Source organism: Cylas formicarius, unplaced genomic scaffold (genome assembly GCF_029955315.1).
Source record: "Cylas formicarius isolate icCylForm1 unplaced genomic scaffold, icCylForm1.1 PGA_scaffold_9__14_contigs__length_23061073, whole genome shotgun sequence".
Classification (NCBI taxonomy): Eukaryota; Metazoa; Arthropoda; class Insecta; order Coleoptera; family Brentidae; genus Cylas; species Cylas formicarius.
The window spans coordinates 1,675,530-1,698,338 of NW_026844365.1; the positions used below are offsets into that span (position 1 = coordinate 1,675,530).

The 22,809-nt window shown below is 39.5% G+C and overlaps 3 protein-coding genes across 7 annotated transcripts in view; 1 reads left to right on the forward strand and 2 right to left on the reverse strand.

Annotated features, from left to right (window-relative positions):
- The first annotated feature begins 4,055 nt into the window (after positions 1-4,055).
- On the forward strand, positions 4,056-9,189 carry LOC132707795 (flightin). 2 transcript variants are annotated; one of them, XM_060679741.1, is made up of 2 exons: positions 4,056-4,501; positions 7,456-9,189. In XM_060679741.1, exons 1-2 carry the CDS (start codon positions 4,281-4,283, stop codon positions 7,745-7,747), a joined length of 513 nt encoding a protein of 170 aa, XP_060535724.1. In that variant the 5' UTR covers positions 4,056-4,280; the 3' UTR covers positions 7,748-9,189. The 2 variants fall into 2 exon arrangements, with proteins under 2 accessions (XP_060535724.1, XP_060535723.1); XM_060679740.1 differs by lacking the exon at positions 7,456-9,189 and adding an exon at positions 7,055-7,384 and having other exon boundaries at positions 4,060-4,501.
- A 121-nt stretch (positions 9,190-9,310) lies between these two features.
- The window catches only part of LOC132707793 (neurocalcin homolog), a 37,733-nt gene continuing 24,234 nt past the window's right edge, over positions 9,311-22,809 (reverse strand). The window contains exons 1-4 of one of the 3 annotated variants that reach the window (XM_060679736.1): positions 11,731-11,871; positions 10,293-10,486; positions 9,930-10,237; positions 9,311-9,873 (exon numbers count right to left, since the gene is read on the reverse strand). In XM_060679736.1, coding sequence (XP_060535719.1) covers positions 9,679-9,873; positions 9,930-10,237; positions 10,293-10,362 — 573 coding nt within the window. In that variant the 5' untranslated portion in view covers positions 10,363-10,486; positions 11,731-11,871 and the 3' untranslated portion in view covers positions 9,311-9,678. Of the gene's footprint in view, positions 9,874-9,929; positions 10,238-10,292; positions 10,522-11,730; positions 11,872-22,809 lie in introns of those variants that run through there. The other 2 variants (XM_060679734.1, XM_060679735.1) reach the window with 2 other exon arrangements.
- Positions 10,813-22,809, reverse strand: part of LOC132707794 (neuronal calcium sensor 2) — a 36,012-nt gene continuing 24,015 nt past the window's right edge. For both annotated transcript variants that reach the window (XM_060679739.1, XM_060679738.1), the window contains exons 2-5: positions 22,673-22,793; positions 15,084-15,227; positions 14,620-14,748; positions 10,813-13,313 (exon numbers count right to left, since the gene is read on the reverse strand). In XM_060679739.1, the coding sequence (XP_060535722.1) occupies positions 13,137-13,313; positions 14,620-14,748; positions 15,084-15,227; positions 22,673-22,783 (561 nt within the window). In that variant the 5' untranslated portion in view covers positions 22,784-22,793 and the 3' untranslated portion in view covers positions 10,813-13,136. The remainder of the gene's footprint in view (positions 13,314-14,619; positions 14,749-15,083; positions 15,228-22,672; positions 22,794-22,809) is intronic.

Below are 22,809 nucleotides of genomic sequence, written 5' to 3' on the forward strand. Positions count from 1 at the left end.
TGTGTGATATGAGGAAGGGGTTTTAGTCAACTGTCTACCGTGATAACCTGCATTGTCTATTACAATGACGCTATTAGGAGGAATGTTTGGAACTAGTTTATTTTTAAACCAACTTTCAAATAAAAAAGCTGTGGTGTTTTCATTGTAATCCAGAGAAGAATCTTTAATATTTTCCGCAGACAGAGAAAGTCCATTTGCAATCCAACCATCTTTAGAGCCAGTATGCAAAATAGTTATTCTTTTACCTCTTTTGCCCTTTTTCGGGGTATCATAAGTATCGAACCAGGTTTCATCCAAGTAAATAATTGGCCTTTGTCGTTCTCTGTAAATCCTAATTTTTTCTAGATATTCCAGTCGCAACAGGTAGATGATCCTTCAATAAACGCATTAACGAACATAAAACAGCTTTTAAAAACAATAGTTCAGATTCTAATTATGCTACACACTTCAACACAAAAAAACACATTTTTGACGACAATTTTGATATTTTACATACAGCCACAAAAAGTAGAAAATTAAATTTATTGGAAGCCATGGAGATTAACAAAATGAGACATTCAACTGTATTGCTTAACGATCAATTAGTTTAAATACCTCTCCATTATTAAACTTAAATTCTCACAACAACATTAATTAAGGTTTTATGGTCATTTTTACGTTTACGTTTGATAAAGACACGGTGTCGAAACAATTGTCATGTGCATTTCGTGAAACTTTGAACTTTCAGTTCTTATTTATTTTGATAAATGGATTTTTCATCAAGTACCGGCTGCCTCAGTTCAAATCTGATATACCGATATTATTTATTATATTATATCATATTATGACTAGTTGTATACGAAAATACTAACCTTCTCCAACACTTTCCTAAGCACAGAAACAAACATTTATGATATGAGCAAGGTGATTTAGCATGACCGGGTGACACAGTATGATCATGAGTAAAGCAACGTCGTCACATCCGGCATTGGATTTAATCTGTTTTAGGACTCTGCTAATGTCTTCTTGAAGAGGTGGTACAAAATCAAAAACAGAGTTTTCGATAAAAAGGGCGTCAAGCTCCAACCGCCAGGTCTGTATTTGGTAAAAGGTGAAAATGTTCCTGAGGTAGGGTAAATTTTAATTATTTTTTAACTGAAACAAAGATGCCGAAAAGCGCCAAGGACCAACCCGCCCCTTTTGGGCGTCGTCGCCTACCGCTAGGACAAAGTACAGCACAAAGCTCTTATTCACACCTGCTCACGTCTAAAAAATGTCATGGTGGTTGCATAAACACCGCGTGAAAATCGCTAGGGTCCAGATCCGGTCGGTATAGCGGCAAAATCGAACGGTTTTAATTTTGGACCCGCCGTCTGACGAATCAATCTCGGACGCGCAAATAAAACGATTATTTAACGCACTCGCGAGTTTGATTATTTGGCGGCGGGCCACCACGACGCGTAACAATAACGAAAATTATTCTCCCGAATGTCGTTTTAAAATAAACAGGTTTTGCTTTTGGCTACTTCATATCGGGACTTTTCAGCTCGTCGACGACGTCGTCGTTAGTTACGATTACGAACGAGGCGCCACCGTCGCATCATTATAGCATCTTTAGCAGTTTTTTACCCATCCCCAATAATTTACCCACAAAAATATAAAAAGAATAATTTTTAGTCTTTTAGTTTTTTGTCTATAATTGAAAAACCCTGTATATTAGCGAAAAAAGGCCTGAAATAAAAGTTATAGCACCGGATCTGCTGCGCCTTTTGTTTCAAGAATTTTGGCAATCGGGTTAATAGTTTCCAGGAGAATATTTTCAACAGTTTGAACGTAAGTGCGGAATAAATTGAACACCCTGTACAATAGCTGAAAACCTTAAATACAAATGTTTTAGCTATCCATACGGACTATACAACCGCGTAAAAGGAACTGACAACTGAAGCACAGCCGTCTGGTTGTCGTCAATTACGATTTTAAGGGGCTCCCAATGCCGGTCACACCCTGTACATTTTTGAAAATTATGAAGAATAAGGATTTATAGCACCCGATCTTATAGATCTGTTGGTTCAAGAAATTTTTCTATTGTATAACGGTTTTCGAGAAATGGCTTTTTCCTTGTAAACGCGATTTTTTTTTTTTTTTTAATACTTCTCGACTACCCCCGCCATTTTCACTAGGATGGATGCCGGCTTCGGATCGAGACCATTTCTAACAAGATTACTTTCGAAAAATCGTCGCTTTTTATTTTAAAAAGAAGGCGCTTCGCGGATTCTTGTGTCGTGCTCCCGCGGACCACTAAGGAACTTTCGCAAAATCCATGTAATTTGATTGTGAATACACCCTGTATAAAGTGTCCTTCACATCTCGTCGAACTTCAAATTTACGGCATACTTCGGTAAATATCAAAATTTGTACTGGTAATTGCAATTTAAAATTACATTATTTCAAATATCTTGCGTCCCCTGTTTTATAGACGAAACCTCAAACTCTCTCTCAACAAAGTTTACGATACCGTTCATATCAAATTCTCACATCTATAAAAGTTTTTCACGTGTTGCCAATAATTCACTCACAAAAGGATTTATTAGAATTTTTTGCCCACAAACGATAATTCCAACAATGTTCGAAATAGATAATATAGCTCTGGATCTCCTTATTATGTTTTTTGTAGACCCTTACACGTGCGATGTTTTATTTTTTTAGGATACACGCTGGGTCAGAAGACGGATTTCTCCTAAACTCAAAACAATTTTGAAAAAATATTCGCAATAACAGTGAAAACTGATACTCAAAATTGAGTTCCTCTTATAATAATAATTGACCATAACTAGAAGGCTGTGTTTCAGTTGTCAATTCGTGGGATAATTGGTCCTAGGGGACCCCCATTGGTACAGAAATAATAAGCGTCGAACAAAAAAATTTTTTTTGTCTGTTTGTCCGTTCTCCGAATGTTTAAGATTTTGCTTCTACTAAACAATTACATACATAGGAGAATTCGGCGAAAAAGTTTCAAAACATTTATCAAAAGGTGGTTTAAAAAGAGCTTCCAGAAGTAACAACACAATATGATTTTTTTTTAAAAACAATTCTAGATTCTAATTATGCTACACTCTTAAACATGGAAAAACACATTTTTGACCACAATTTTGATATTTTACACACAGCTACAAAAAGTAGAAAATTAAATTTACTGGAAGCCACGGAAATTAACAAAATGAGACGTTCAAGTGTATTGCTTAACGATCAATTAGGTTTAAATACCTCTCCATTATTAAACTTAATCCTCACAACAACATTAATCAACGTTTTGTTGTCATTTTTCGGTGTGTATATATATATATATATATATATATATATATATATATATATATATATATATATATATATATATATATATATATATATATATATATATATATATATATATATATATATATATATATATATATATATATATATATATATATATATATATATATATATATATATATATATATATATATATATATATATATATATATATATATATATATATATATATATATATATATATATATATATATATATATATATATAGATTGTCATGTGAAAATCTGAACTTTTAGTTGTTATTTATTTTGAAGGTGACGAATGTAAGCTACCCTCCATACAGCACAATGATGATGATGATGTCCATTTTTTTTTCTCTTAAAAACCCCTTAAAAACCCCAACTTCACTTGCTATTCGTATTCATAAATGTGCCTCAAGAACTTTAGAATTGACATGATGCATTCGTCAATTCATCTACGACGTTGTCCTCTAATACCTCCGTTGACAGAGAAAATCTCAAGCCAAAGCATCCGTCGGCTCTATGACGTCTATGGCGAATGATTGAAAAATAGTTCTCAACCAAAACGCAAGAAATCCAGTGTCGTACGTCGCGAGAGGCGTCCGGTTTGCTTTAGATACTTTTCCAAGGAGTAGCGGCGTTTTACCGACAACCTCCGACGCGTCGCGACGCTGCCGACCCGTCGGACGCGGAGTATCGTGGCAATTAACGTTGGAAATGTCAACGCGCGTCGCCGCGCCGCTGCTGGCAAAGCGACAAATTATTTACGCGGTGGACGTCGTCCCCGGCGATGCACCAGGTGCCCCCCGGGCCAATAAAGTGTGCGATTGGCACCTCCGGTGGTAGGGACACTCCGACGTCGTTCCCCGAATAAATATTGCACGTCAGACTGTCAAAGGCAGTCGAGTGGTGCCGTAGGATCGAAGCGCCAAGCGTGCAAGTGATTTTTTTTGTACCATCCCCTGAACCATGGACGACGATGGCGCCGATTGGATGTCCGCCGCCGCTGACGACGAGCCCGCGGCCGCCCCGGCGGCGGAGGCGCCCAAAGCGGCAGAAGAAGTAGGGGGCGAAGCCCCGGCCGAAGGGGGCCAGTCTGCCGACGCGGAGGCGGAAGAAGCCGCCGCCGCAGAAGCCGAAGGCGAATACCTGGACCCCGACAAGCTACTACTCTTCAAGCATTGGATCAGGTACGCGAGGGGGGGTGTTTTTTGTAGCATTTTTGCTGGTCGCGTCCGCTCAGGTGTCCGCGCCTAATTATAGGACAATGGTTGTGTAATCGGCTGACTTTTTACGCCGTCGGTTATTGTTTTTCTTCCCGTCGCCGAATATAGTCCGAGTAATTAGCGGCGACCTTCTTTACGTACGGGGCGGGACCGTAAAGTGCGTGTGCGCACAAGAACAAAAGACATCTTCGAAATACGATTTTCTTTTACATACTTATAATATCTATATAATATAATATCTTCCCCCCACTAGATTTGGCAACAACGTGCTGAAACCACGACTAAAATTAACAATACTAATCGACAATAGTCTCCGTTACGACTTATATAATTGAGCATTTCCTTTAAAAAGAAAATCAAAGGCTACTTACTTGCTAATTGCTTTTATACGGTTATTACATTAATTTTTTATCATTTTTAAAAAAATATTTTGTATTCTTATTTCCTTTTTATGTTTTTTATACTTATCTCTGTATATCTAACTTATATTTTCCTATTTTTTTTTTACTTGCTACAATTAATTTATTGGAAAAATATAAAATTTACCAAAAACGTGATGTCTCTGTCCACAATCCTTAGTTTCTTAGTTAGTTTTGGATAAAAACAGGTTTAAAGAAATTTTTTAAGAAGGAACACGTTCGAGTTTTTCTAAAATAAGTAAAAAAAGCATCTTTTATTAACTGCATTATTATGGACATGGGGTACTGACAATTGGATAACCAATTGTCGGTACCCGACGTTCATCTAATTGCCATGTTGCTGAACAAAAATGTTATTAAAAAAAAAACGAATAAAATAGTTTTTTTGGACACCCTAAGAACCAAGCGGTGGACCCACGTCCGCTTTATCTAGAATTAGTTAAAGATTTACCTTTTTCATTTAACATTTGAGAAGAAAAAGTCAAATGCAAAAGTTGTTTCAAAAACACTAAGCTATTTGCAAGATGTATTTATTTATACAGATAGAAGTTATATATTTCTTAACTGAACAGCCTGTATATTATACGCTGAATACAATGCCCTAAAAACTGCACATGGCCTGTATAATATGTCCCATACACAAAATTAAATCGTTCTCGAGGTATAAGATAAAAGCAACATTCAAAAATAAGATAATATCCTACCATTTATTATTTATATCTTGGGCGGCTGTGAAATAGGTCGCCACCAAAAAACAAAATGTTTGTTTATAACTGACAGTGACAGTTACCGGCTACGCATTTAGCAAAACTTACGTTCTTTTTATTACAAACACGGCCGAATTGCCTCCTCAAAAACAAAAAATATCTTTCATCGAGTCTATGAAAAATATCAACAAAAGAGAGGAAGATGTGGAGATATGATTTAAGGGCTATTCTTATTTCGTGTTTATGTTTTTTGTACTTTTTGTACTAATTGTATAATTTACATTTTCCGTTTTTATTTTCATATGAAAAATGTCGGAAAGTCCGAGAACTCTCATGGTCTGTTATAAACAAACATTTTGTTTTTCGGTGACGATCTACTTCACAGCCAAGGATGGGGGGGATATGTTTAAACTTCGAGATTTTGCTCTCGGCAACGTCGCGTTAAGCCGGGTCCAGACGGATATGTACTTCGTAACGTAACATCGTTGTCACTTCCTTATATCTATGAACAGACCGTACCCGTCTGGACCGGGCTTTCCTTTTCGCCGGTCCCCCGTACGCGTGGATGATCGATCGGGCTCGAAACGCCGCGCAATTTATTTTTAATCGCGCGTATCGATCAAAACGCGCGCCAGTTAAGAGTGCCGAACGGTAAGTAGCGAATTTTTCATTGCTTGCCCCTCCCCTTACCGTTCGATGCTTTTTCGCATTTGCGGCGAATTAAATTTTTTTGCGACCATAGGAAAATACCGGAACCAATTTTCACCGTTGTTGTTGTGTGTTGTTTCGATATAGGCCGAAGAAAGGATCAAAATTTGAATTTGGCGCCGTCTAGCGAGAGCTGCGGGAACCGGTTTGTCGTGTCGTGTGCTTTTTATATTTATATATGCCGTCGTTTTTTGGGCTGATACTAGAAAATAAGTGTCCCTTGAAAAGCCTTTTTTATCATTACTTTTGAAATTGGTATCCGAATAGAACGTAAAAAGACCTTTAAAAAGAGGTATCACATGACCCCCTTTATCATTTAAAAAATACTTAAAATGGCGCCGTGCTGTAATTTTGACATTTTTTGATATTGTTATTGTCATATTTAATTCACCAGAGGGCGCATTTGAATTTTAAAACCCGTTTTCTGCATCTTTTTAATCATACTTAAAGTGGACACTGTTTTAAAGCTGGGACAAATTTAAATCTCTCTTGTTTTTAGTCTATCTCTAAAAGGAAAGCGATGAGAATAAATATCGTTAACTCCCAAATGGATATGATATGATATCGAACGTGCGATTGCGATTGAGCACCTTGCCACCAGATGGCACTAACCTTCCACAATTTGGCTTTCGTGTGCCTCAAAAGCGAGGTTATGGTGAGATCACGCCGCTCTTCCTTTATAGGCCGCGGTTCCTCCACTACAAGTACATCTACGACTACCGTCGCAACTACTACGACGACGTCATCGACTACCTCGACAAGCGGATAAAGGGGATCAACCGGGACATCCCGGTGCCACAGACCTGGGCCGAGAGGGCGCTGCGCACCTACAACAGCAAGGTCAACAAGTTCGAGACGTTCCGCAGGCAGCTGCGCGACATCCAGCTGGTGGAGGACACCAGGTTCAGCGGCAAGTTCCACCTCCACCACAGCAAGAACTACTTCAACAAGAAGTACTACAGTCTCCTGTATTAGTAGATAACGTCGGGAATAAAAGTCGTTCACTTTTTAAACCGCCGTTTTATTGACGCCGTCCCCGTAGCCGCGCGCGACGCCCCACGTGACCGTTTTGTTGTATCCTCAGGCCGAGGTACTTGCAGTACCGGTACCTCTACGAGTACCGCAGGAACTACTACGACGACGTCATGGAGGCGGTCGAGAGGCGCCAGAAGGGTTTCAGACGGGACATCCCGAGGCCGCAGACGTGGGCCGAAAGGGCGCTGCGCACATACAACGACCCCCTGCGGAAGCTCGAGGAGTTCGACCGCCGCCTAGAGGATGTCAGGCTGGTGACCCGATCCGAGATAAGCGGCACCTTTTACAACTACTACGCGAAGCAGAACTTCAACAAGCGCTACTCGAAACTGCTGTACTAGCCACGATTAAACGGCTCACGGTTTTGTTATTTCATTTTGAGGTTAGAAAGAAGCTAATTTTGCACTAATCGAAGCGTTTTTTAATTTACAACGCGAATCATCTTCAAATTGTGGCGCTGTGAAGGTAAAACCCTTTTAATCGTGGTAGAATCAATATTACGTAGATCGCTTTTTAATTAATTGGGGCCCCGCGTGGCATTTCCGTAGTTCAAATTAAATGTGGCTCCACCGCGCGCTCCCCTTTCTAAAATCGCGCTAACTTAATTAAATTGTGGCGGTCCTCTTATGGTATTTAAAATAAAATTGTGGCGTCCACCTTTGTTGAGGCACTTATTTTAACAATGCGAGGCTCCCATTTTGAGGCGATTCCATCGTTTAAACTGCGAGGCCTGTCATTTAAAATTAAACGTGCCTCGAAAAGTAAATAAATTGTAGAAATTGTAAAAACAAATTGTGGTTCCGACTTCAAATTACGGCGCCCACTCAGTAATTCTACAACGACTTTTTAATTGTGGGGCGCATCTTGTAGAATCGATTTTTAACTAAATCGTGATTCAGTTAATATTTAAATCGTAACGCCCATCTTAAGTTTAAACTGAGAGGCTCGTCTTTTACAACCTCCAATTTAAATTAATTGTGGCTCAATTGGCAAATAAATAGTCTAAATTGTAGAAAAAAAATATGGTTCCAGCTTCAAATTGTGGCCCCCAACGCGTAATTCTTCAAAGATCTTTTAATTGTGGCGCGCATCTTGTAGAATCGGTTTTGAAATAAATTGTGGCGCCCCGATTTAAAATCTTTTAAACAACGTGCTCGAGAAGTAAATCGTGAATTTAATTGTGGTTAGTTTTGGTTTGTGAATATTTAAATAAATTCGATATATAAATTGAGGGGCTCGTCTTTGAGAATCTCAGATTTAAATTAATTGTGGCTCAATTGGCAAATAAATAGTCTAAATTGTAGAAAAAAAATATGGTGCCAGCTTCAAATTGTGGCCCCCAACGCGTAATTCTTCAAAGATCTTTTAATTGTGGCGCGCATCTTGTAGAATCGGTTTTGAAATAAATTGTGGCGCCCCGATTTAATATCTTTTAAACAACGTGCTCGAGAAGTAAATCGTGAATTTAATTGTGGTTAGTTTTGGTTTGTGAATATTTAAATAAATTCGATATATAAATTGAGGGGCTCGTCTTTGAGAATCTCAGATTTAAATTAATTGTGGCTCAATTGGCAAATAAATAGTCTAAATTGTAGAAAAAAAATATGGTGCCAGCTTCAAATTGTGGCCCCCAACGCGTAATTCTTCAAAGATCTTTTAATTGTGGCGCGCATCTTGTAGAATCGGTTTTGAAATAAATTGTGGCGCCCCGATTTAATATCTTTTAAACAACGTGCTCGAGAAGTAAATCGTGAATTTAATTGTGGTTAGTTTTGGTTTGTGAATATTTAAATAAATTCGATATATAAATTGAGGGGCTCGTCTTCGAGAATCTCCGATTTAAATTAATTGTGGCTCGATCGGCGCAAATGTTTCGACCCGGGGCGAAATAAAACCACCCCCACTCCGGTATCAGTTCAAATAACCAGCAATGTTTATTTCTCATATCAATTACACGTAGAGACGACACTATAGTAGGTAGTAGGATAGAAAAAAACGCCGAAACGTCGGCGGAAACGCGCGAAAATGGCCGAACGGACAATGTACAGCGAGGGCGGCGTCCCGGTTGCGGGAGGAAAAAAAACGCCGGGCGCGCGCGCGGGGGGCGGTTCGACACTTTGCTCGCCGCCCTCCCGCCACATTTAAAATCTTTAAAAACATCAACACTTACTGGATAATATTTTGTATCGGAAACTGATTAAATACAAACGTTTAAGTCTATATATATGTATATGTACGCGCACTCGCTCGAAGCCACCACGAAAACGACAGTCTACTGGGCCTGCGGGTCGCATTGCAACAGCCTCACTATGGACGGGTCGCTCTTGGCGCCCTCTATGAACTCCTCTAGGCTCAGTTTGCCGTCCTTGTTGCGGTCCATCTGGCGGAAAATCTTGTCGGTCCGCTTCTCAGGCGTGCTCTCGTCCTCGGGCATCTTCATCACCGAGCCGACCATCTTGTAGATGGCCTGGAAAAAGCCGGGGGTGCTAGCCGGCGACCGCGACGAAGTCCACCGCGACTTACCGTGACGATCTCGAGCATCTCCTGGCGCGATATGTACCCGTTACCGTCGAGGTCGTACATTGAGAACGCCCACTTGAGCTTCTGCTCGAGCTTGCCCCTCGAGGTGACGGAGAGGGCGCACAGGAACTCCCGGAAGTCGATCGTGCCGTCGCCGTTGGCGTCGAATGTGCGGAACACGTGTTCCGCGAACTTGCTCGCGTCGCCGTACGGGAAAAAGTTGCCGTAGATCTTCTTGAACTCGTCCACGGAGAGATGGCCGCTCGGGCAGTCCTTCAGGAACCCCTTGTACCATTCCTGGATCTCGGCATCTGCGGAGGGGAAGAGTTAGAGACGCACGGCCGCGAAAAGGACGCCCGCACTGACCGGTAAACTCGGTGTTTTGCTTCAGGTCTTCCAAAACCTCGGGCTTGAGCTTGCTGTTCTGCTTACCCATGACTAGTAGACAAGATCTATCTGGGGGGAGGAGGGCTAGGGAGTCGCTATCGCTAACGCATCGTCCTCGGCCCTAACCCGATTGTGTCGTCGCTCGCATGGAGTTGAGATTCTCGTCTAAAACACTGACGCACAGGTCATGGCGACGACCCCGGCCGAGCTGGCGACACCGCACGGTGGAATGAATAAAAAAATATAAAAAACTCAAACCATAACGACCGGTCCACTGTGCGGTGCGCGCATCGGCGAACAATTCCGAGGCGACCCGAACGTTCCCGAAGTCCGCGCGCACACTCACACTCTCTCGGGAGAAAAAAAAACAACCCGTCATCGTCCAAATGTTTGATATTTTTTAATTGTCGTTAAATACTTCGAGGTGTGGAGGGGGGTGATGAAAATTTCCGGGGACGGGTGGAGGAAGGGTAGTATTAATATTTGACATTGCCACCGATAAAATTGCGTTAATTAACTCTTTTATTTGTATTAGTCCTTAACTTCTAAGAATTGCCTCTGATTTTCTCGTACGCCTACACATATGTAACGGTTCCACCTTCGCTTACATTAATTACCATTCCTTACACGCTACGACATCTAAAAAATGAAGCGCAAATACATCGGCGCGTATCGTACAAAGTGTGTGCTCGAGTAGAAAAATACGGACAGAAGAGAGAAAGCAATAATAACGTTGGAAAAATAGTTTTTTTTAGTCCGGTCCGTTAGGTCTGACCTAAGTACGGATGATAACGCGTTATCACATCTCGGTTACTAAATATGTCGAGGGTTGGGGAAGCGGACGGCGCAGGTCGCGAACCAAGCTTACATCGACAATTTACACTGTAAGTCGGCGTTCGTGGTGGAACGCTGTAAGCGCTACACGACCTTCACATGACAATTGAACATCTTTACACCGTCCTCTATACGCTTACAGAGTCGATTAGATATACTCTGTAAGCTTACATACAGTAAGCGGCAAACTCCGACAGTTACACAGTAAGTCGACACCTTCATATCGCGCTTTCAGCGTCAAAGACATTCGCCGGGTTACACTGTAAGCGTTACATTGCGTCGAGCTTTATAGAGCAACTGACCATCTTCGCGTCGTCTTCTGTGCGCTTACAGCGTCAACCATAGGTACCCTGTGAGTTTACATATTTATAAGATTACAGTAATCGAGTGGCACAGTAATCTAGGACAGTTACACTGTAAGTTGACAACTTCATATCGCGCTTACAACGGACCATCCTCGCGTCGTCTTCTATGCGCTTACAGCGTCAACCAGAGGTACCCTGTATATTTATAACACTGCAGGGAATTGGGTGACACTGTAAGGTTTCAAGCGCGGTGGACCGGAAACCAATCGCAAACTTACGTGTCGTGTAAACTATGGCGGATGACGCGCGCAGTTGCCCGACGCGAAGACCGCTGGCCGCTCCGGTTGCACACTGTGGCCCCCCCGTGACTGAGACGTATCGTGATTACGGCGCTTTGGCATGTCCGCGGCCGATTAAAAAGTCGCCGCCGCCGTCACGTGCGAACGCGTTGAGGCGGGCGCCGCGATCGCCCTGGCAACCTCCAAGACAAACACCCAAGTAGCGGAAGAAACTTCGCGTGAGATCGGACCACCTTAATCGCGCCGCGTTAATTGATGGCGACTCGACACGCGCGCCGAAATCGGAAGCTTGATGTGCTTCGGCGAGCATTACAATGTAAATACTCTTCGGCTTACAGCGTAATCTTATGTTGCGGGGTTTCCCGGCTACTACATACCATTTTACACTGTAATGAAGCGGGTGTTACATTGTAAGGATCTAAAATTTGTCCCGCGTTCGCGAACGTATTACAGAAGTAAAGTGTAAGCGGGAGACGTGCGGAGCGACCGTGTTTTCGGCGGGGCAACGTCCGAAACCCCGAAAACCTGTGATATGCTTAAGAATTACACGAGAAAGAAGATAGATAGATAGACTTACGTCGTAAAACACTGATAAATCTGCAAACTGTGTGTTTGTGTGTGTGTGTGTGGCTTTGTGTCCGTATGTAGATATAGACGAGTGGGCAATAGCCTGGTCGTAGATTGTTCATTGCACGTACTAAACCCTAAGTAAATGCACAGAAGGAAAGAAGAAAGGGGAGGGTCGCGGTCACAAACGCGTTGCCCGGACCTATCCCTTTCGGCGTAATTGACTCGAAATGTATAGGGCGGCCCCGGTCGAATGTCCCCTTAAACGGTTTAATTTAAAAGTAACGAAAATGAGTTTCGGCCGTCATTTGACGCGCATTTTTGGGTCCTGTATAAAATACCGATAAAAATTGAGTTTTCTTTTTTGTTTTCCAGGCAGATCTGACAACGCGGCTTTCCTATTTCTTAAGTTCTTTAACCGGACACTCGGAGCGGATCGCCGGGGGGGGGGGGGGCGCTTGGTCTGGGGGGCGTGGCGGACTTGTGCGGATGCCAGCTACACACATTTTATATATATATATATATATATATATATATATATATATATATATATATATATATATATATATATATATATATATATATATATATATATATATATATATATATATATATGTATATATAATATATTAAAAAAATGCCGAACAGTTGTATGTACAAGTGCGTGTCTCTCTGTATATCGTCGGTGTTGAACCCGCGAGGTGGCGCGACGAGCGACGCCGCCGTCACACTAAACACCTATACATAGTTGTCAGAGTGGGGGGGTTGGAGGGAGAGGGCGGGGCGCGCGGGCACCGGCCGGTCGGCGGTTAGGCTTATTAAGGCGCCAGCATCTTCGACAGCTCCTCGTCCTGCAGACACCCTTTCAGGAACTCGTCCTGCGTTAGCTGACCGTCGTTGTTCTCGTCCATCTTGGCGAAGATGTTCTTGGCCCGTTCCTCGGCCGAATCCGCGGGCCTGTTCGACGAGCACGCGCCCAACATGTCGTAGATCGCCTGAAAACGTCCCGAGACATTCGCGTCAACCTCCCACCTACCCCGATTTTACGCCTGCAATTCTTACAGAGTGAAATATGAGCAACTCCCATGACTATACTTTACGGCGACCACATAATTGTAATAAACAAAATATTCTCCGAAATTATAGAAATATTTTACATCTATAATGATTACGGATTACGGCTGAGCAATTTTACTTACTTTGTAATTGTAATAAAAAAACTACCCTGGGGGCAATTTGTTTAAAAAAATGCCCTCAGAACTTGGATTTGCAAAATTGAAATTTTACATCTGTAATAATTACAGCGTGAGGCTCAGGTAATTTATATCTGCTGATGTAAATCGCATGAAAAGTGTAACAAGACAGACCAATCCCTGCACCTCGAACTTGACATCTGCAATTATTTTACATCTCTAATGCTTATGGTATGAAGGGCTAAGGTATTTTTGTGTTAAACGCCCTTTGACTTCCTTCGCAATTGTAATAAAAATAAAGTACCCTGAATACTACCACTGGACTTCTAGAATTATAATTTTACATCTGTAATGATTACAACGAGAGGCTAAGATGATTTATTTCTTCTAATGTAATTCGCATGAGAATTGTAATAACACAGACCTACCCCTGGACTTCGAACTTGACATCTGTAATTATTTTACACCTGTAATGCTTACGGCGCGGGCGGCTGAGTAATTTTTTGTGCACCAAAATTAACTCTTTTTTACTTCCTTTGTAATTGTAATTTGAAAAACTATCCTCAGCACTTGAATATAACTATTTCTAGACTTCTAGGATGGAAATTTTACATCTGTAATGATTACAGAGTGAAGCTGAGATGATCTATTCTTTCTAATCTTAATCGCATGAGAATTGTAATAAAACCGACCTATCCCTGAACTTCGAACTTGATACCTGCAATTCTATAAATATTTTACGTCCGTAATGCTTATAGCGCGGAGGGCTGAGCTATTTTTTGTGTACCACAATTAAATCCTTTTCACTTCCTTTGTAATTGTAATTAAAAAAAAAACTACCTTCAGCACTTGAATATTACTACTTCTAGACTTCTAGAATTGAAATTTTACATCTGTAATGATTACAGAGTGAAGCTGAGATTATTTGTTCCTTCTAATGTTAATCGCATGAGAATTGTAATCAAACCGACCTATCCCTGGACTTCGAACTCGATTGTAATGAAAAATCTGGCGACGCAAACGTTTTGGTCATGCAAATTTAAAATGACAGCACACGTAATTTGAAAAAGAAATTTTGTCCTAAAGGGGGGAGGAGCTCTCACCGTACCTGCACAATCTTCGTCATCTCCTGTATATCGATAACGCCGTTGCCGTCGACGTCGTACATCCTGAAGGCCCACTTGAGCTTCTCCTCTGGCGTGCCGCTCGACGTTACATCGATCGCCAGCAGGAATTCCTGCGAACACCGGCGTGAATACGAAACAGAAACGAGCGGGCGGGCGGGCGGCGCGGAGGGGTCGGAGGGGGAAGGCAAACAATCTTAAATAGTTTATGAGGACCCGGGAGGCGGACGGGCGAGATGAGGACGGCGCGAGATCGATGACGACAGAGGCGCGACCCTGGGGATACGCCACGATGGATTAAAAAAAATTTAGATTAAAACTCTGGTCGTTTCGGACTAAATCAGTGAGACTGGAATTGCATTTTGTGCAGCTTCGGATACTAGAGCATCTGCCCCGCCAACGGGTCCAATGGGGGGGGGGGTCGAATTTGGGGCACACACTCACTGACCTTGAAGTCGATATACCCGTTTTTGTCCATATCGAATGTGCGGAACACGTGGTCGCAGAACTCTTCCGCGTTGCCGCTAGGGAAGAACATCTTGTACATGTCGACGAACTTGGCGGGCGTCAGTCTGCCGTTGGGACAGTCTTGCTGCAACAGAAAAGAGAGTGGGTTGGATAAATTGTACCGGCGCATCCGCCAGTTTACAAAAACTGGAAAACTAGTGCCTCACTGCGGGTACTCGAACGTTCGATAGTCGCCGCAAGATGGCGCCAGCGGGCCATAAACGCGAATCACGGTTTGGGCATTTTTCATACAATATAAACTTCTGCCTTAACTTGTTTCGTCTCGGAGATAAAAGTTTTTTAAAAAAATCGGTATTTTATTAATTACCCAAGATTTTTCTAGCTGACTGTGACGAAAACTTAAAAGTTGATTTATCGTGAGTTGTTGTAATGCTCCCAATTTTATTATTTAAAATAAAATTGTTCATTTGAGTGGCGTCGGAGAGGACGATATAATTGACATCTATGAGTAATTCGAAACGTCCAAAAATTAAACAGAAAAAAAAAAACTGAGCGGAAATCTAGTATATAAGTAAGTATAAATAATACATTTATATTATACAGGTTGAGCCATTTTAAACGGCCAGCCCTTTAATTTATATTTTTGTTTTCCAATTAAAAAAACAAGACGTCCTTTTCAATATTATTAATAACAATTTGACAAAAGGGAAAAATAAAATCTAAACTCCAGTTAAAAAAAAAAACAATTTTTTTAATGTTTATATTTTATTTTATTAATAAATAAGTAATAAAATCTAATTATCAACACAACACAACACAAATTCAACAAGTTAAAAATTGGAGCCAGTCTCTGAGTATTCGTTATCAGTTTCGGTAACCGAAATCTCAGAAAATGAAAGGTCAGGGCAAGTTATTAAGCTTAAAACTTTTTTTTTATGTAAGGATCAGAACTTATTTGCATAAGATTAAAAACATCTTCCTTTGTTTTCAATAATCTTCTGCACTGATCTGAAAATTTGAAGAGTTACACGATCTGGTTAACAGTTGATCAGTAGAGTTAAAATCTTTTGATGTTGCACCTTTTCCTCAAGATTTTTAGAATACAGTGGAACCATCGAAGATTTAAAAACGCTAGAACCTTCTGCTTCCATTCCAACGAACACTTGCTTATAGGATGAATACCCGGAACTCCCGTCACTTCGAAACTAAGGTTAAATCACGTAGAACTTCTGGTTCCTCTTGCGGAAAGCTGTTATTCTTAAATATAGGAAATTCAAACATCGCCTCAAGCCGCTCTTTGCTATTTTCAATAAATCTCAACTCTTTTCGACATGCTTTCACCCATTTCTCTCTTAATCGAGAAGTAAAATGAGCAATTTATTGATTGAGAGAACGTACCTCAGAATCAGGACAATTTACAAAAAATTTCATGTGATTTTTCAAAAATGCACATCGTTCTTCAAAATTTTTACACCCAAAAGACTTCATTTTATTCCGCAATTCCATTCTTATAATGCAAAAATCATTTGCATTCGAACCTAAAAATATAAAATAATAAAAATTGAAACTTAACATTTTACAAATTTGGAACATATTTTTCGAAAAAATAAAAAAAACTTTGGGACACGAATAGTCTTGCTATGTTCTGGTATAAAAATCGTTTTGTGATAGGGTGTGATAGTAAAAAGCCTCTGCCTATGTAAACATAAATTTAGGTTATAATAAATAATTCTTTGCCTTTAAAGATAATGACATAACGAACACATACCTGATGCTACTTGGTCCATTTAAAAGACATAATTCTCTATATACGGAATAAATTATTTGCTTGAAAGAAACTAAAGACGCTTACTATCTAAACAGAATTTGTCACAGTCAGCGAAATTTGTAGGATCTTCTTTTACTCCTATTGGCCGATACTGCTAGGATCATTCGGCCATTTTCTCGGTCGAATTTGCAGGTTGGTATGTGTCCTTCCAAAACATATAATAGTAAGGCGTTCATAGCCAACCTGACTTTTTTATTTAATTCCGCATTTTGGTTAGTTTTTGTTGTGCGGCGCGGCAAAATGGCGACGAATAAAACGCGAACCGGTCGTGTCAATTATCGCCCGCTCAATATGGCGGTCCGCGGCCGCCCGGGACGCGCTCCTCCCGTCCAACAAAAACCAATAAAAGCTGATTAACGATGTATATATCTCAGCGCGTTCTGTTTACGCGGATAAAACCGGACGATACGCCGCTGTAAATCTCCTTAATCGCCCCGCGAACGTGTACATAAAAACCCACGTCGGGCACCGCCGACCATATACAGGGAGTTACAAGATAAGGTAAGCAAAAAAACAAAATATAGCGTTAGTAGCTAAGTGACGTATAAAACAAAACACTATCAATTTTCTGACATATAAGCCTATATATCACGGAAAGAGAATCAAAAAGAACTAAGTGCAACTTGCGTCGTTGTACTTCGCGACGGTCTTTCTCTACATGATGTAGGTCGGGAGTCTGGCGAAATCTCCAGCGCGGCGCGAACAAAGCCGGTTGCCATGGTTACGGACGGACAGTCGGCTCGCACGGCATAATGAGCGCATTCACTAGATCGAGAGTCAGCAAAACCTTTCTCTAACACATAAAGGCCCTGTTAATGTTTTATTTCGTTTCTTTCAAGCAAACGAACCTAAATATTTTTAAAAATCCGATATCAATATTTTGTTTTAATCTATATTAAATGAAAAACTCTTTTGTTGTTAAATTGCTACTTTTAGGACACCCTTTATCATTATTTTTTTATTTACTTAGTTCTTATTTATTTTGTTAAATGGATTTTCATCAAGTAAAAGCCACCTCAGTTCAGTAATGTTTTGTGGTGCTATCGAATCGAATTTGTAGCCTTTATTAAAATGTTTAATTTTTAATAACTTCAGAAGTCGTTTTTTCGAGTAGCTCTCTTCATTCTTCATTTCTTCTTTACTTGAAAAAGTACTTGCAATTTTTCTAATTTGGACTGAATGATCCAACACAATAACAGTTTTGGCAGCAGTTCATTTTTAAACCAGTCCTCAAATATTTCCGAGGTCAGGTTTTTGGCAGACAAAAATAAGGCATCTTTCGCCCAATCATTTTTGGACCCAGCATGAAGAATTTTTATGCGTTTTCCATGCGACGGCGGGACGTCCATTACACACTTGTTACTGTTATCATACCATCCTTTTTTTACTCCACCCTTATTAATTGTTTGGAGCTGAAAATCCATTTTCTTCAAAAACGTGCGCAACAACTCTTTCACACAACTAATGTTTAAACCTGTCAGTACTTTTTTATGCGCTTCCACTAGGGTCAAAACACTAAGCGTCTTAGATTATCCGCCTAATTAGATCTGCATGTTGCGAAGTACCAGCGTCTTCTCTCACATTCCTCTTGACTATCCCATTTGCAACGATTTTACCTTACAGTCGACTTCGGAACTTGGTCATGTCACAACGAAACTTATATCGCGGCAACGGTAGGTCCTAGGGGACCGCCATTGGTACAGAAATGATCAGCGTCGAAAAAAAAAACGTTTTTTTTTCTGTTCTCCGTTTCTCTGTAACCCGGCAATAATTGGCTATATCTTTTGAACGGTTTGCAGCGCGACCTTCAAATTTGGCTCATTTTAAGCCGGGCACGAGGTACAGAAACCAGTAAAAAATGGGTCCGATCAATCCAAGGCGTCCATTTTTTTTTTTGGATTTTCATCTGTTTTTTGGTTAGTGTCCGAAATTTGAAGCCATCCAATTGAAATTTGACAGATATCTAGGGCTTAGCTCCGTAACGAAGCCTATTGAAACCAAACGACGCGCAAGATCCGGGCCAAAAACCTTTATTCTTGATGATTTTTTAAAAATGTACAGGGTGCATCGGTAATTTGCCAAAAACTGAAAATTGATCTCCCTTTGTAATGCTAATTGTAGCTAATTGTAGCTATCGATTTTAAATTTGGCAAGGAAGTAAAAGTCCATAACCACATCTAAACAGTAGAATTTCAGGGTAATCAAGTATCACTAAATATTATTTTAAAAATTTTGAAAAATTTTCTTTGAATATTTTGGCTTCCAGGAAAACATGATTTTCTCAAAAACTGTTCAACCGATCAGAAAAATTTTAGAACCAGGAAATGCGGGAGATCGAGGGCTATGACTTTTATTTCAAACATTTTTTCGATTGCGGACAGGTTTTTCAATTGTGGACAAAAACGTAAAAAAGCCACATCGAGAGCTACAATTTTTGTACTTACGGTTTTTACATACGAGATATTTGAAAAAATCCATTTGAAAATCACAATTCCTCGCCTTCAATCGAGACGCGATGACGTCATTGATTATTACGGCATGGTTTCGGAAAACAAGTATTGTCTTGAAAATCACTTTACTCTATTGAAAAAAATCATACACCAGGAAAGTGGGAGATCCAGGGCTATCATCCCTATTTCGAACATTGTTTGAATTATATACAGGGTGTGTCGATTATTGGCAGAAAATCTAAAAGTTCCTTAAAATTTCCATTTTTGTGGGTAAATTATTAGCGATAAATGAAAAACTCTTAAAGATTTGGGGATGAAATCAGTACGGTTTCTAGTGTTATAGTCATGAACATTCTTAAAGTAACTAACCCTGTTACCATTGTATGGCGGCATCATTTTATTTTTGATGTTAAATATAAATATAAAGATATCGAACATTTCTTTTTGCTTTGCCGTTAATATTTGTAACACATTTAACATAGTCATCACAGGTTTAGAATTGTTTTGTATTTTCTGGAGTTCCGTTAGTCTATAATTAGGTGTACTAAAGTTGAACAGTATTGCAAATGTGGCGCCGCCAAGCTATTGTAAAGTGACAGCCTTTTGTGGATATCGTGGATATAATACAATTCCCAAATATTTTATATGTTTCTCATATTGGAAATTAACGCCATTGATATTAATATTAACACTCTCCAGGTCCAAACCACTCAATCTATGTTTTTGCCATGCAAACAGAACTTCGGCTTCATGACATTTATTTCTTATAAAATTGTAAACAGTCAAACCAACTGGTCCGTTTTTTTCTTTGCTGAGGTAGTTCATCTTTTAAATTGTCATTGGATTCGACTACAATCTCCGCTTCGTCTTCGAATTCTGCGTTGGTTTCCACATGAAACAGTGAAAAGAGCCTCGAGAATCGACTTACTGGAAGGACCACAGTAAAACGCCTCCGCAATATATACGAACGTATTGCAATTTAGACGAAACTCTTAAGAAAGATACATATCACCTGATCTTAAAATAAACGCATCTATTTGGTCGAAAATACCCCGCGGCATCAACGCTTAATCGAATTTAAAACGGTCCATTTAAGTTTTAAATAAAAATTACAAGTTTTTGCAAATATTCGTTCCGGCCCATCTCGGGCAAGACCCACTGAATACAGAATAAACATCTCTTGGGATGGGTTGTACCATGGTCCTGTTAAGCTTAAATCGTCAAAGCAATAAATGCACTATATTTTTGGTCGAATTATAACCGCTGGCTTGAGAATTGTTTCGGACCATTGTGACCATTGAAACGTCAACAATAATTTTGCAACGTTTGTTGTCAGTGTCATTTTGATAATGTTTTATTTATACAATTTTCCGTGTGAAAAGTGGAGGGGATTTTTTTTTGAAGAAATTAGCATTTGACGAAATTGAAAATACGGGAAACCAGTAAAGGTAAGTTTGAGACTAATTTTATGCTAAGTAAATTACTCTAAAAGGCAATTTTCCTTAAAAAATTCTACATACTTTTGAGTCATATTAAAAAAATAGCTGAAAAAAGTATGTTCGTAACTTATTAAGCAATATGTTACAATTTTAGCATAATTTAGGGATGCTGTTAATATTAAAGTAACATGTCAGATGCAATCTTGCTTCCACCCGCTCCATTTTACAAAAATAATTTTTAAAAAACGTACCGGGTGGGCAAAAAAAAAACGGAGAAAAATGTTTTTCGTTATAAATTTTGTCCTATTAATATAAAAATTTGTTTTCTTTTTTTTTATAGAATGTAACTTAAGTTTGATTCATGTAAGACATTGTTGTTATTTTTGCCATTTCAGTAATGAAAGGTACTGAACTAAGATGGCTTTTACTTGATGAAAATCTATTTAACAAGATAAATAAGAACTAAAAGTTCAGATTTTCACGAAATTATATATTTTCACATGACAATTGCTTCGACAATACCGTGTCTTCATCAAATGTAATATTTACAAACTACCTGCTACTACATATAACGAAAAATGACATTAATTAATGTTGTTGTGCGAAGTTTAATAAAGGTATTTCAATCTACTTGCATCACAGTCATGCATAACAGCTCAAATCGCCCTTATGCACACAAAATGGCTGCATTTCACTCTTTTATACACAGACTTCTTAATACGCCACTCTCAACAGAAAATTACAACAAAGAATTTAATATCATTAAACAAATTGCACTGAACAACGGCTACAAGATAAAATTATAAATAAAAAACAAATCCCGACAACAGTAAACTCTATTTATCCGAAACCTAATACAGAACACGAACGATTTAAAACAATTACATACATAGCAGAACCCAGTGAAAAAGTTTCAAAACATTTGTCAAAATGTGGTTTAAAAATAGCTTTCAGAAGTAACAACACAACAGGAAATTTAAAAAAAAAACAATAATACGAAATTTATATTGGACAAACAGGTAGATCCTTCAAGAAACACATTAACGCACATAAAAGAGCGTTTAAAAACAATAGTCTAGATTCTAATTATGCTACACACTTAAACACAGAAAAACACATTTTTGACGACAATTTTGACATTTGACATACAGCCACAAAAAGTAGAAAATTAAATTTAATGGAAGCCATGGAGATTAACAAAATGAGACATTCAACTGTATTGCTTAATTAAACTTAAATTCTCACAACATCATTAATTTTCATTTTTCGGTATATATATCTGAACTTTTAGTTCTTATTTATTTTGTGAAAGGTACTGTCATAACTTTTGTTTACTATGCGTTGTCATGCTCTTGTGACACTAAGACTAAGTATTAATCAAAACTTAAAACGATTAATGCAAAAGTTGTAACAAAAACAGCGTAAAGGGTTTAAATGAATGTTACTATAGATGTATAAAGACTTTTTTTTGTTAAATTGCTACTTTTAGGACACCCTGTATTATTATATAGAGCCTTTTTCTTGTGAACATCCTGTATAATTATTATATTGTATTAAAGTTTGATGTTCGTAATAATTTTTTATTATTACGAATTAGTCAAACGGCTAGGATTTCCATGGCCCACTGTGCGTAGCCCGGTATGGGGATAAAGGCGATCGAAAGTGTTTCGATTCAATCATGGCGTGCGTTAATCACCGATCCGGCCACCGCGAGGCAAATAAACACGGTCGAAATCAAATAGACTTCGACTTAAAATAATCAATGGCGGAACGAAAATAAACAACGGGCCGGGGATGACGCAAAAGGCGATCAACCGGGCCGCGGACGGTCGGGAAACTAGACGCCGCCTACCTTGAAACCCTTGTACCATTCCTTGATGGTGCTCTCGTCGTACCGCGTGTGGGATTTGAGAAAGTCCATGTCCTCCTTTGACAGTTTGTCCTTGCTGCCGAAACAACCCATCGCGAGGACCCTGAAACAAGCGACGA

What these genes read in the sequence shown, in the direction of transcription:
- LOC132707795 (XM_060679741.1), top strand. Translation starts at nt 4,281, where the DNA reads ATGGACGACGATGGCGCCGATTGGATGTCCGCCGCCGCTGACGACGAG. An exon ending in CTCTTCAAGCATTGGATCAG is followed by an intron (nt 4,502 to 7,455) that starts GTACGCGAGGGG and finishes TTGTATCCTCAG; the next exon opens with GCCGAGGTACTTGCAGTACC.